General features: G+C 35.7%; 1 protein-coding gene across 1 annotated transcript in view; it reads right to left on the bottom strand.

Moving 5' to 3' along the window:
• Positions 1–13,615, bottom strand: part of RSRC1 (arginine/serine-rich coiled-coil 1) — a 351,732-nt gene that overhangs the window by 54,767 nt on the left and 283,350 nt on the right. Inside the window, exon 7 of the mRNA XM_006753822.2 lies at positions 7,077–7,145. Within this exon, the coding sequence (XP_006753885.1) occupies positions 7,077–7,145 (69 nt within the window). The remainder of the gene's footprint in view (positions 1–7,076; positions 7,146–13,615) is intronic.

The following is a 13,615-nucleotide window of genomic DNA, read 5'->3' on the forward strand; positions in this document are numbered from 1 at the left end:
ATGGACAATTTTGTCCTGTTTCTTTGTCTCCGCATTTTTTATGCTTTCTTGGTGCACCCCCTAGTGGTCTTTGTGCGCTGTCTTGTTGTAGTTAAGCCTTGATTGTTGTCGTTGATACTGGGGGGATTTGACCTCCAGGCCAGTTGGCTGTGAGAATCAGCTGTGTCGGCAGTGGGAAAACTTCTGTCCTCTAGGGCGGTGCTAATCTAGCCTTTTCTATTTCAGAAGTATTTGATTATAAAAGAAAGCTGGAGCTCTGAGTTTGTTTTGAAATTTGTGAGTGTAAAGCACTGAAAATTTACAGTTAAAGAAATACACAATGGTTGGTCACTGGAGGCCTACTAAGGGTTAAATAGATACCACCAGTACATCTTTTTCCATATACGTGAACATCTTATTGAAAATAAGTAAAATGTGATCTAAACTGGTTTCCAAGTCCATACAGAGTACAGCTGAATGCATATGAAGCAAAAACATAATCAACGAGTTATTAAGAAAATAAGGAGGGAGCCTTTCGTTTTTAAAGTTAGCTAAAAATGAATTAGTACACATTTATTAGTACACAAGCTTCAAAATTAAGGAATAAATGATATGAAATATGACACAGTTGAAACTATGTATGAAAGAAAAGTTGAAACTATGTATGACCAGTTCTTGCAGACTTGGAATCAAGAGGACGGTAAAGGACAAATCACTGCCGAGGGAGTAAGACAGATGGCGAGGCTGAATTGCCGGGAGCCGGTCCATCCTTGCTGTTTCAAGGGACCTGGCGTATATGGCATACTGTTCTTAATATGTTTGCTCACCTTCTTGGCACTATGTGTTTTAACCAAGGTCACCTCTCCGAGAAAGGTTGTTTCCCCAGTTAGGGATTTTAGCCTGAAGTTAGGGAGGGAATAAAACCTCTTAACTAAGTGCCAGGCGGGTAATTAATCACTTTAACTATGAACAATCACGCTTAAGCTACATAATCTTTACTCCCTGGAATGGAGATAAGAAACGCCCTAACCTTTGTAATAGAGATTGATAGGATTGGAATCAACTGGTATAAATACAGATGTAACAAGACAACAGGACACAGAACTTAGATGACGATCCTAGAGACAGAACCTGGACAGAACTTGGCTGGAGATGCTGGCCACTGAACCTGGCTGCAGAACCTAGACAGAACCTGGTGACCCCAGCCACAGAACCTAGAGATGGAACATGGCAAAAGATCCTGGACAGAACCGGGCTACAGAACTTGGTTGGAGAACCTAGACAGAACCTGGCTGAAGAACCCGGCTACAGAACCTGGCGACCGAACCTGGCTGGAGAACCTAGCAAGAGAACATGGACACAGAACTTGGCTGGAGATTGTGGCTAGAGATCCTGGCAAGGCTGCTGATCAACTGACCACTGTCTCCGGGTCATTCCTTCTTCGCCGACTCCGTCCACACCTTTGGGGACCCCTGGACCTGCTGGGGTTGGACCCCAGCAGTGAATAACTGAGTGCTTGTTGTGGAGTGATTTTTGAGTAAATAAGAACTTGAAAAAATATGGACTAAAGCAATGCATTCAAACTAAGCAGATTAATTTACTTAAAGAAAACAGCTCCTAACAATGTGTTAAGGCACTATCCAGTCATTTAAAAAAATACTGCATTATGAAAAATGTAAGACTATTAAATCTGATACACAGGAACACAAATTTCCTAAAGGGATAGTTTATTTATTTATTTATTTATTTGGTGTCTTGACCTGAATCGAACCTGGGACCCTTCAGTCCGCAGGCCTACGCTCTATCCACTGAGCCAAACCAGTTAGGGCTTAAAGGGATATTTTAAATCTTGGAATAGAACTACCTAATATAGTAAGACAAAGAGGGGATGGGAGTGGGGATAAATTTTCATATATTTGAACCTAATAAAGAAATAGTATTACAAAGTTAATATTAACAATGGGTAGCCACTGGGGGATAGGGGAGGCTAGGGGACTGTCTAGGGCAGGGGGAAAAAATGGACACATATGTAATACCCTTTGTAATAAAAAAAAAAATAAAAAAAAATAAATAAAAACAATGGGTAGCCAATTCAGGACAAGACAAAAAGGACGATCCTTACTTCTCTATCTAACCTACTATGTCAACATGCCAACTAAAACAGTGAGTCCCAAATGATAACTCTGCACCTGTTAACTTTGCCCTACTAACTTCACTTCAACCTTCTTACAAAGGGTCTCCAGAAGGAATAAAGGATAGTTAGAATCCCAAACATTCACCTTCTTCTCTGGTCTTAGGCAGGGAACCACAGTGGAGGCAAAAAAGGGATTGTAACAGTTCTCTCCCGAGTGTGGTTAAGACTTGGTATTCAGTGTGTTTTACAAGTACTAGGAGAGCTGGGACTTCGGAGAAAGGAGCCTGAGAAACTAGATGCTCAGGTCTGGCTCTGGTCCAGGCTCTGAAGGCTGGTGTGGATTTGACAAGTGAGTGACTTACACAGACAAGCCAGTCACTAGGGAGAAAAGCGAACAGGGATTATGAAAAAAGAAAACTGTGCATCTACTGGAGTACCTCACTTGCTGGGTGCCCCAGAAACCCAAGTGAGTCAACCTAATGTGGGTATAGATCTCAGGACAAGAAAATAAAGTAAACAAATGCTTCAGAGCTAAAGGGCAAGATCCAGAGAGGAAGGCAAAGGATAGAGGAAACTGAGTTGAATCACATTTATTTGAACACTAATGGTAAAGGTTGTGATTTGTGTAGGCTGTTTAAAGAAGGGGAATATATACTGGAGTCATATGTATTGGGTACTGGCTTCACCACTTATTAGCTATAGAGAAGTTATTAAGCACTCAGTACCTTAGTTTCCTATCCTCCCTATAGTACAGAGATAATACAGCATAAACCTCAGAGAGTTCATGAGGATTAAGAGAGTTAAAATATGTAAAGTACTTAGAACATTGCCTGGCACCTGTTTTTCCTTTTAGCTAATGGTACTTTTACCTTCATCTTGGCCAAGGGATTAACAACAACAAAGATAAAACTAAGGCTAATCTATTTTCCCTTTTGTGGATAGGATGTGGCAAAAGGATTGATGAATTTCAATTGAAACAAATGAAACTTGAACTACCTCATATTATGCTCCTATTGTTACTGTCCACTGTTGCCTTGATAATTTAGAATGGGTTGTCTAATACTTTTGGAAACAAAAATATTTGAAATAGAAAACTAACAGATGGGCAGAGCTATTGTGAATAAACACAAGGGGAGAAAGAATGAAAAAGCTACTATACTTATGTCACATATAAATTCATATTAAAAATTAAAATGCAAAAAAGACTATTATGCTTCTAACGGGGTTAAAACATAACTAGAATGCTTAAATGCATACAATAATAAAAATAAAATACAGAAAATCTAAAGTTATGCTAAATCATTTATAATACAAAAATAAATCAAAAGGGTTGAAATGATTGTTAATTTTATGTAGTCTGAACATTTTCAAACACAGAGAAAAAAGTGAAAGTACAACTCAAGTATTTAGTTGGTCAAAGAATAAGAAAGATTTAATACTATTCATTTTTCTTAAAATATAATGTAGAATTAGAAAACAGTGCTTAGTTTTAAAAAAGGAAACTATAAACCCAAACTTTAAATATTCAGTTGACTTTTACTATTAAATAATGTACCCTTTGCATAATACAGCTAATATGGAACGAGATAGAGTAAATGGTTCAAGAAAGAGGGTCCATTCTAACGTACTGGTGATGTTCAGGACAATCTATTGAGCTGTACAACGACTATGAAGAGCACTCTAAATGGGGACCCACCGTTTAAAGGGTAGAAGGCAAAGTAGTTACCCTGGACAAGTTTTGGTGAGTAGCTTAACTTTGATCTTGGATACAATACTTGCAAAGATAATTATGATATTGATTTAAGAACATTCAAAGAAAAGGGTTGCATAATAGACTGTATTTGAAAGGCACAGATCTTGCTACACTAAAATAGTAGCTCTTTTGAGATAACAGAGAATGGATAAACGGAGCCGGGTAGATAACATCTATCTACATTTTAACAATGCTTTCAATCCTGGCTGTATATTAGCATACTGAGAAATTAAGAGATGAACTATATTAATGATATGATAGCGTGACTTACTAGTGGCTTATAGATTGGAAATTAAAGATTATTATTCTTTCAGATACAGAAATATATACACATACACATATAGATTAGCTCAGATTTTAATTGCAGCTAGGTTAATTATATAAGGAAAATAAATGTAGTTTATACATTAATCATTTTCTGAAAGATCAACTTGATAGCATTCAAGTCTTTAGGCAACCGATAAGAAAAAATTTTGAAAGCAAACAACAACAACAACAACAACAGCAAAGAATGTAGCCAGTGCCCTGACTGGTTTGGCTCAGTGGATAGAGCGTCAGCTTGCCGACTGAAGGGTCCCAGGTTCGATTCCAGTCAAGGGCATGTACCTTGGTTGTGGGGCACATCCCCAGTAGGGGGTGTGCATGAGGCAGCTGATCGATGTTTCTCTCTCATCGATGTTTCTAACTCTCTATCTCTCTCCCTTCCTCTCTGTAAAAAAATCAATAAAATATATTTTAAAAAAAGAATGTAGCCAGTGATTTACTTTTTCTTTTACCTACAAAGTATAAGCAAAGGAAAACTATTGAATGAAACAAGTTTTATCTTCTAAAATTATTGTCATGTTATTTTACCAGGATTTTCCTTCAACATTTGTAGTACTAATTTTCTTATGTTTTTTGTATGAACAGAAAATTCAGTGAGCTCAGATAAAAACTTGATAAATCCATACTAGCAAACACTGATAGTATTTTGAAATTCATTGGTTTCTTTTTGAATGGCTCTAATTCTTTTGAGAAATAGACTAAGTGAGTGAGGTCCTGTCTTAGAAAAGGGACATAACAGAGTTGGGTTACACTCGCAACCAGGTTATTTGGAATAAACTACAAGCTCAAGATAATTTATGTAAGCATGGATTTAAAGAATGAAGAGTGAACTGCAATAAACAAGAAACTGAGTGTCTACTATGTGCTAGGCATTGTGGATACTAAATCCTATATAATTCTAGAGTCCACATTAGTTAGGATAACAGACTTGAAACAGCTATGATTGGAGGATGTGCTTTTTCAATAACTCTTAGATCACAGACTAAGTTCAAGGTCTGTATGACTTAGTGAAAGTCTATGAGAAAAAACACTTTCAAAAGAATTAAAATACAACATTCAAGTATTTCCAGTTACTTAAAAAAGCCTTAACAAAACATCATTTTAAAGATTGAACCAATTTAATGAAAAAAAAGACTATTAGAAATATCAATGTCACCATTAAAACTTTGTTAGATTTCTTTGCATAAATGAGGAATTTTGAAGTGTTTGAAACTTTTCTTTCACTAGGGCATGTGTTCATATGTATATTTCAAAATAATCACAGTACCATCCTTTTCCAACTGATTATAACTCCAATTAAGATTTGAAATAATGGGATTAGACTAATAACTACTGCAAGATATATTCACTATGTTGGTTGGTAATAAGTACCACACTTGTAATTTATAGTACCACAGTGTTTTATAAGGGTTATTATGTTATTAGTAAGTTTCATTCATCAGAATACCACATAATATTGGAGCACTCAAATATTATAATTTTCTTGGACTATTTTGCATCTAGTAGTATATCTATTTGTACTATGGGTGACCATAAGCATAACTGAAATCAGATAGATTGCTTCCACTCACAGTGTCAAAATGTACACTCAGCAAGCCAAAAGAAGAGTTTTCTACTTAGGACTTTTGCCATTGGAATTCACTTGTTTTCTAAATCATAAAATTAGTTGATCTAGGACAAGAACATAAAGCCATGACTTATGGGGGTCAAATAAGAATACTGCACATTTATATATATAAATTAGTCCACATGTAGTTTGAATCTACTTATTTGTTGGGTTTTGCCACTTAAATCTACACAGGTTGGTTATGTTATCTTCTTCCTTTTTTTGATTTGTTGATTTGCTTTTGGGGCATGGCTCTCATGGAATACTGCTTTTAATCATTCTAATCCATCATACTCAAACATTTTAGGTTCTATTGGTTCTCAGCTCACATTTGAAAGTTGGGAATTAAAAAATGTTTCTGGCATAATACATAAAAGATATGTTTTATGGCAAAAATTTCAATTTTCAGATTTAGACAATGGCACTCAAAGCCAATATTCAGAACACATTATCAGGCTTCAAGTCTTGAAAGCTCACAGAGGAAATAGTTACTCTGCTAATTAGCCAGTAAAGAGACATGATTGCAGTCCAAGTGAATCAACTTAACTCACAGGGAAAGCGTTGCCTGGATCTTGCTTTAAGCACTGTAATTTAGAACAGTTATCTATAAAGCCTATGTGAAGGAAAGAATGCAACATTTTCACTTACATAAGTCACAGCAAACTAAAGGGGAAATAAAAATTTTTAGGGGAGATAAAAATGAGTTAGATTTCTTTGCATAGTATCTTTGGATGGTGGTTTCAATATAATTAAAAGAAAATATTTAATCTAAAAAACTATGACACAAATTTCTTAATTTGAACTATGACTATTTCTGACAATTCATATTTTATTGTTTCCTCTTAAGAGCTTTTTATTTAAAGTATTTTTTGTTCGTTTGTTTTTTGTCATGGGGACTTTTCTTCATCTCTGGCAAAACATCAAAATGTACAGATAAGTTTGATCCATTTCTATGACTGGTTTTGATAATTTGTTAAGTATAAAGATAAAAGTCAGAAGGAAACAAACCAACACCAGCTCTTTATATCTTCCTAGTTTCCCCAGGATATATATTAGGATGCTAATAAACTAACACTTATGTTAACAAACAATAATTAGTGCTCAAGATATTGAGTATAGTGTGATATCGTGTCATAGTTTAGGCTCATGCAGTAGCATGAGGTACCCCCTAATTTCATTAAATTTTATGGTTTATTCTTAAATAAATGAAGAAAAACATGCCCAGTAGCGGTCCCTCATTATAATGAATGCTTTATAACAAAATGAACATATGCCTTTACCTTCCTCCTTTCTTCTCTTTGCTTCTTCTTCATTTCTTTCTTTGGCTTTCAATGCTTCATCAGCTTTTGCTGAAATAAAAACAATAAAATTTCTGCACTTATTTTATGTCTGTATCATAAGTGAAAATATTGGGGAAAGAGAAAAGAAATTCCTTATATATTTTTTGTGAAGTTGTCAGAAGAAAAAAACAAGCGGGCTGAAAATCTGAAATATACCATTTACAATACTTATTCAGAATTTTAGAATATTTATTTCAAAACTTTGAAGCTTAGTTCAAGCTAATTTCTGTATAAAAAGGCAAATGAATTTAAGCAGCATAAGTTTAAACAGTGGCATATGAACTGGGGAAAGCTTTTGGTCATCTGATTTGTCAGTACAGTGCATCTGTTTTAAACTTCAGAGAAAAATTCTTAAGCTACAATTCACGTTTTAAATATGAGAAGCTTACAATATCTTTGGAACAGTATCAAATTAGGTAGCATATTATTTTTTTCCCCCATTGCATATCATAGTAGCAGTTCTTTATTCATGTTATGACAGCATTTGGTAAAAAGAATCTTTTTCCCTCTAGAAACCTCTTCCCTTATTACTTAATTATCTACTAGTTGCTCAACTGCAGGGGTTTTCAAACACTTTACTACAGATGTTAAAGAAGATTAAAAATATACAGCACAGTAACAAGGGACTATCAATATACTCTGTAAATTAATTAAATTTCTGTTCTAGCACATCATTTATTCCAAAGCATTAACGTCTCAAAGGAGCGATTCTCCTTTATTGCCGTCTCACTGCCTGATGAGTGAACTAAGTGAAAATAAGTCTCTAATAGCATTATAGTTGATGAAATATTAAGTTAAAAAAGTATTGCCTTGTCAAAAGAAAAAGAATCAAACTGTGCCAGCATTAAACTTTGGATGAGCCTTTATTATAATAATAACAGTAATGTAAACTGTGATTTAAAAAATAAACACACTTGCTCTTCAGTTTTTGCTGCATATCTTTTTCCTATGCAAAATCAACATATCCTTCAGAAGTATAAAACCTGGCTTAAAGGGGGAATTTAAAGAAAATACACATCACATACATAACTATTTTTCTTCAAAGTTTATTTTTCTTCAGCATTAATATCGACACTTTCTTAAAATATAAAACTTATACAATGGTGTTGTGAAGTGCTATATCCAATTACACAGACATCTGTTTCCATTTACAAGCTTTAATACATACTTAGGCTGCATTTAAAGTCATGAAATATTAAAACTTTTATGCCACTCTGTATCACTGCAAGAATCTATTAAGTTAGATAATAAAAACAAACCACCAGTAACTCTAAAGACTTTTACTTCATTTACACTTTATTCTCCCTAGTAGAAGGACAAGGATAATAGAAATTCCATTTAAATTCAATTTTGGTTATATGTGTAATTGTAGATATACCCCTTGAGTCATGTAAAATGCTCAGCTTATGTTTCTTTCAAATTATCCCGCTCAGATTCACATTCTACTCCTTACAACCATCTTCAATATGTATTAGCGGAGCTCATTAAACTGAAATTTAATAATGCAAACATCAGGTGGATTTCAAGAACCTCCATTAACAATGTAAGATGGATTGCTTATATATAGCTCTTGGGCCAACTGGGCACAATTTAAATTCAATAAACTACCCTGCCTAAATCTGATTTATCTATTTCACTATGCTGGTTTGTCCTTTCTTACTGATTTGTTGTTATACATGGACAATTCATTGGAATATTGTTTTAGATTTTTTTTAAAACTGCAAATGGCTCTTGTGCTGTGGTTAAATATTTTATGTAATTGAACTTCATGCTGTCAATCAAGATTCCCAAGTATGTGCATATGTGTATGTTTATATAAATAACTTTGAATTATATCAAAATTGCACAGGTAATTAATTTAAAAAGCACACATTTGAGAATTTTATTAATAATCAGTGTGCTTTCTACAAAGAATCTAAATAAATTCATTTGAGGAAAATTTATTCAAATAGAGACATTAGGATAAACTCATTGGTTATTAAGGGACTTGGGAAGAAACATTTTTTTCTTTATGTCTGCTTTATTATATTATTATTTAAATGGGATTAGGAACAAATGTATGGTCATTCATACATGATTTAGTTTATTGTAATTTTTTTAATATTCTCTAAAAGGCGGCAATCCCATTTTATAAATGATGATACTGAATCTCATTAGATGAACCAAAAAAATGATACTAAAGTGGTAAGACCTATCTTTTTTTATTTTTATGATTCCTGATCATCCCCTTTGGATTATGCATTTACCAAAAGTACTTACATCTTCCACTAACCTTGTTCACAACTTCCAATCCCTTGGCTCTTCCAACCCCCCCCCCCAAAAAATGGCCCAAGGCAACCATTTCACTTCCATGCTCATATTCCTTTGTTGTTTTGCCAACCTGTTACAATTCATCTGACCAATTTTTCCTATTTTTGCTGCAGAGGCAGCCTACAAAATGGTATATCAATGTTACTGCTTTTACCAATGATTTAGAAATTAACATGGATCCTTCCTTGTTGTTCCTCCTTAGTCAGCACCCCTGGTTGGTTTACATGCTCATTTCCTACAACTTACAATGCTTTCTTTACTATAAGTGCCAGTAACCTCATACCAGCTCCCCCAAGTCACTAATTTTTTTCAGCCTCACACCCATTCACCTCTATATCTTAGTCAACCCTTACTTCTTTTTTGCCTTGAATGGAAAGTAAACCATTCTCTTGTGCTTTAAAATCTATTCTTTTCCATTTCCTTTAGGGTTCTTTCTGCCTCTTAAGATTCACTCACTCTTGTCTATGCTTAGGCTATAAATAGATTCAAGGCTCACAAATCCTGTACAATATTAACTCTTCTTTCAACCAAGTTACTGCCTCTTCTTATTTCCAACAGACTTTGTCCTCACAGCTTTTGCCAGAGGCCCTAAAAACTCTGCAATTGCCAAATTGAATGGTTACCTCAGTTTTATCCTGTTACAGTCTCTCCTTTAAAAAAAAACAAACAGCTAACCAGCCACATCTTTATCAAATCCAAACTCTTTAGATGCCATCTAAAGCCCCTCTCAGTCTGACTTCAATGTGACTTCCAGCTTCATCTCTCACCACTCTTCTTTCATTACTTCAAGGATACATGGCCTTGGTGGGCCATCCTGCCTTTTGTTCGTATTATCATGCCTGTGTTCTTACTGGGGTCCCTATCTCACTTTTTCACTAAGAAAATTTCACCAGAAAGTTTTAGTTCAAATGGCACACTCTTCTTTGAAACCTTGACTGACCAATGCCCTTTGTCCCCAAGTGGATCTGACTGCTCCCTCCTTGCTTCTTAGGCACTTCAATACCTTCCTTATGAAATGTTTATACTTTATTCCTTCATTACAGAAATATCCATCTCCTCGAGAGCTGAGCACATTAGTATAAGTGACAGAAATTGTTAGTATTCTCTTTTTCATGATTGTTTAGCCAGACTACCTGTTTTTATCTCCTTGAAGTTAAGTGGGGCTATTTACTGAGTTCAATCCAATGGAATATGAACATATGTGATGGGTGTCATGTTTCCCTACCTGGCTTATAAAAAACTCCCATGTAATCCTCATTTTCTTTCCCCATTCATTGGCTGAACAGAGGACCTATGGATGGTGAACCACAAGATAAAAGAAATCCGGGTCACTGAATTTCTACAAGGAACGGAAATGCTTTCCTGATAACTAGTCTTATACAAAACATATTTTTATTTTAAGATGCTGAAATTTGGGGGTTAACAGTTAGTGTTCAATGAATATTTCCTAAACAAGTGAATAAAAAGGACTTTGAAAGTTAACACAAATATTATTTTGTTCCTTCTAAAGTGAAGTCTCCTTTCAGAAAAGAAGCCTCCTATGGCCATTTCATTTGAATGATGGAGATTAGAAGACCAGATGTAGAGGTGATGTGGGGTGAAGTAGGGGACTATTCAGTATGTGTTGTCAAGGGCATATTATGAGAACTTAGTCTCATCTTTACTGACTTTACTTAAAAATTCCACAGATATAGGACTTTTTAGATTATTGTGGCTGTTTGCTTAAGTCAGATTTTAAATAATTCAGGGAAGAACTTTACATGCCCTATGAGAGAAAATCAATTAGGTCAACAACTGGAAAACAAAACAAAAAAAAAGGACTGACAAGGTATTCAATGCATCCCCTACTTTCAGAAAGGACTGTATTAATATTCCCAGAGAAGATCTTTTAATAAGGGTTTAACTTTTCTCCTCTGTGGAAATCTCATCTGGAAGTTCTTTTCTATATGTAGCTCAATCTCTGAAATTGTACCAACATGAACAGAGCAGAAATGTTGAGGAATTCTTAAAAAAATAGCAAGCATACGGGTTCAAATCTATGGAAAAATGGTTAGAAGAAATCACAGCCCAATCATATTCAGAAGACTTACACAAATATGGGAGAAACTCCAAGGGCACTTCAATTTTAGAATCAGTAGAAACCAAGCTCAGGAGGTAGGCCTGCCTGGGGCAAATGTTAAATAGGGAATTATGAATGGAGCAGCTGAACAATGGCACCTCCCTTGCAGGGTAAATAGGGTATAGCTATTACTTGAACATAGGTTAAAGCCGTGTGTGTAGGAGGTAATAAACCCAGTGAGGCAAGGGCTGGTCACTACAAATGCCTAAAGGACTGACAAGCTATTAATGTGTTCTTACTAGCAACACACCTTGTCTTCTGACACTATCAATGGAACTGGGTATAAGAGCTGAAATGGCAGGGCTACAGGGATCGTCAAGTATAAAAATGAACAGCTAACCTAGAATTACCAGACATTCAAGGGAAACCAACCCTATGAGAGACAAAACAAAAACACAAACAATAACACTCTAGAACAACAAAGTAGAGGAATGAGAGTCGACAAGGCAAACAGAATTTTTTAGATTCAGTGTAAATGCCTTTAAAAGTGATTTAATAAACTATTAACTGCACCTTGAAAATTAAATTGTGATTATCAATATAAAATTCCATAAATGAACTGAAGAGCAGGAGAAATAGAGTTGAATATTAAATGCATGTGTTGGAATATCCTATCACGGAATTTTCTCTGAATATAGTGAAAAAGAACAATGAGATTCACATACAGGAGAAAAGTTGAGAGATAAGATCATCATCATCATCATCATCATTAAAGTTAACATTTACTGAAGCCTTACTATACATGCCTTTGTGTTTGTACATGTGTGTGTAATTCACTTAATTCTCAAATTGGCTCTATCCCCCATTTTTATAGATGAGGAAACGGCAGTACAGAAGTAAAATAACTTTTTCAAGGTCACTGAGTTAGAAGAAAAAGAAAGATCCATATGTTCCAACATCTGTCTAAGAAGATATTGTGAAATACTATAACGCCATTAAAGAATGAGATAGGCCCTGACAGGTTTGGCTCAGTAGACAGTTCGTCGGCCTGCTGACTGAAAGGTCCCAGGTTCAATTCTGGTCAAGAGCATGTACCTTGGTTGCAGGCACATCCCCAGTAGGAGGTGTGCAGGAGGCAGCTGATCCATGTTTCTCTCTCATCGATGTTTCTAACTCTCTATCCCTCTCCCTTCCTCTCTGTAAAAAATCAATAATATATATATTTTAAAAAAGAATGAGACAGATTTGTATGTATTGATAATATGGAAAGATCTTCATCACAAATATTAAGTAAAAAACAAACCCAGGTTGAATAAAAATATACAGGATGACCTCATTTGCTAAAGAAAACAAAACAAAATACATGAGCACATATGTAAATGCATATGAAGCAAACAGGAAATCTGTATGGAAAAGTCCCAATTTACCTGCCCATGTGCAGAGATTTTTACCCAATCCAACAAGTGTGCTCTTTATTATATTACCTTCATTAAAAAATATATACATATTCTAATATTAAAACTAAATAGTTGGGAGAAACCAAGATGGTGGCATAGGTAAATACTGGAGTTTGCTGCCTCGCACAACCACTTCAAAAATACAATAAAAGACGGAACAGACATCATCCAGAACCACAGGAAGGCTGGCTGAGTGGAAATTCTACAACTGGAAGGAAAGAGAAAAGCATACCGAGACTCAGAGGAGGCGCAGTGCTGAAGTAAAATACTAAGGTGCGGAGGTGCATGCCGAGCTGGCTGGCAGCTGAGGGCGCGGTTGTCTTTTCAAATTGGGAGGCAGTCTCAGGCTCTGAGCTCCAGTTCCGCGCACAACCATCAAAAATACAATAAAAGACGGAACAGACATCATCCAGAACCACAGGAAGGCTGGCTGAGTGGAAATTCTACAACTGGAAGGAAAGAGAAAAGCATACCGAGACTCAGAGGAGGCGCAGTGCTGAAGTAAAATACTATAGTGTATGCGGAGCGGGCTGGCGGCTGAGGGCTCGGTTGTCTTTTTCAATCGGGAGGGAGTCTCAGGCTCTGGGCTCCAGTTTCAGGTGAGTCTCTGGGGACCCCGACTCAAACAGGAGAAGCGGGGCTGGCCGGCCTTG

This window comes from Myotis davidii, unplaced genomic scaffold (genome assembly GCF_000327345.1).
Source record: "Myotis davidii unplaced genomic scaffold, ASM32734v1 scaffold570, whole genome shotgun sequence".
Taxonomy (NCBI): domain Eukaryota; kingdom Metazoa; phylum Chordata; class Mammalia; order Chiroptera; family Vespertilionidae; genus Myotis; species Myotis davidii.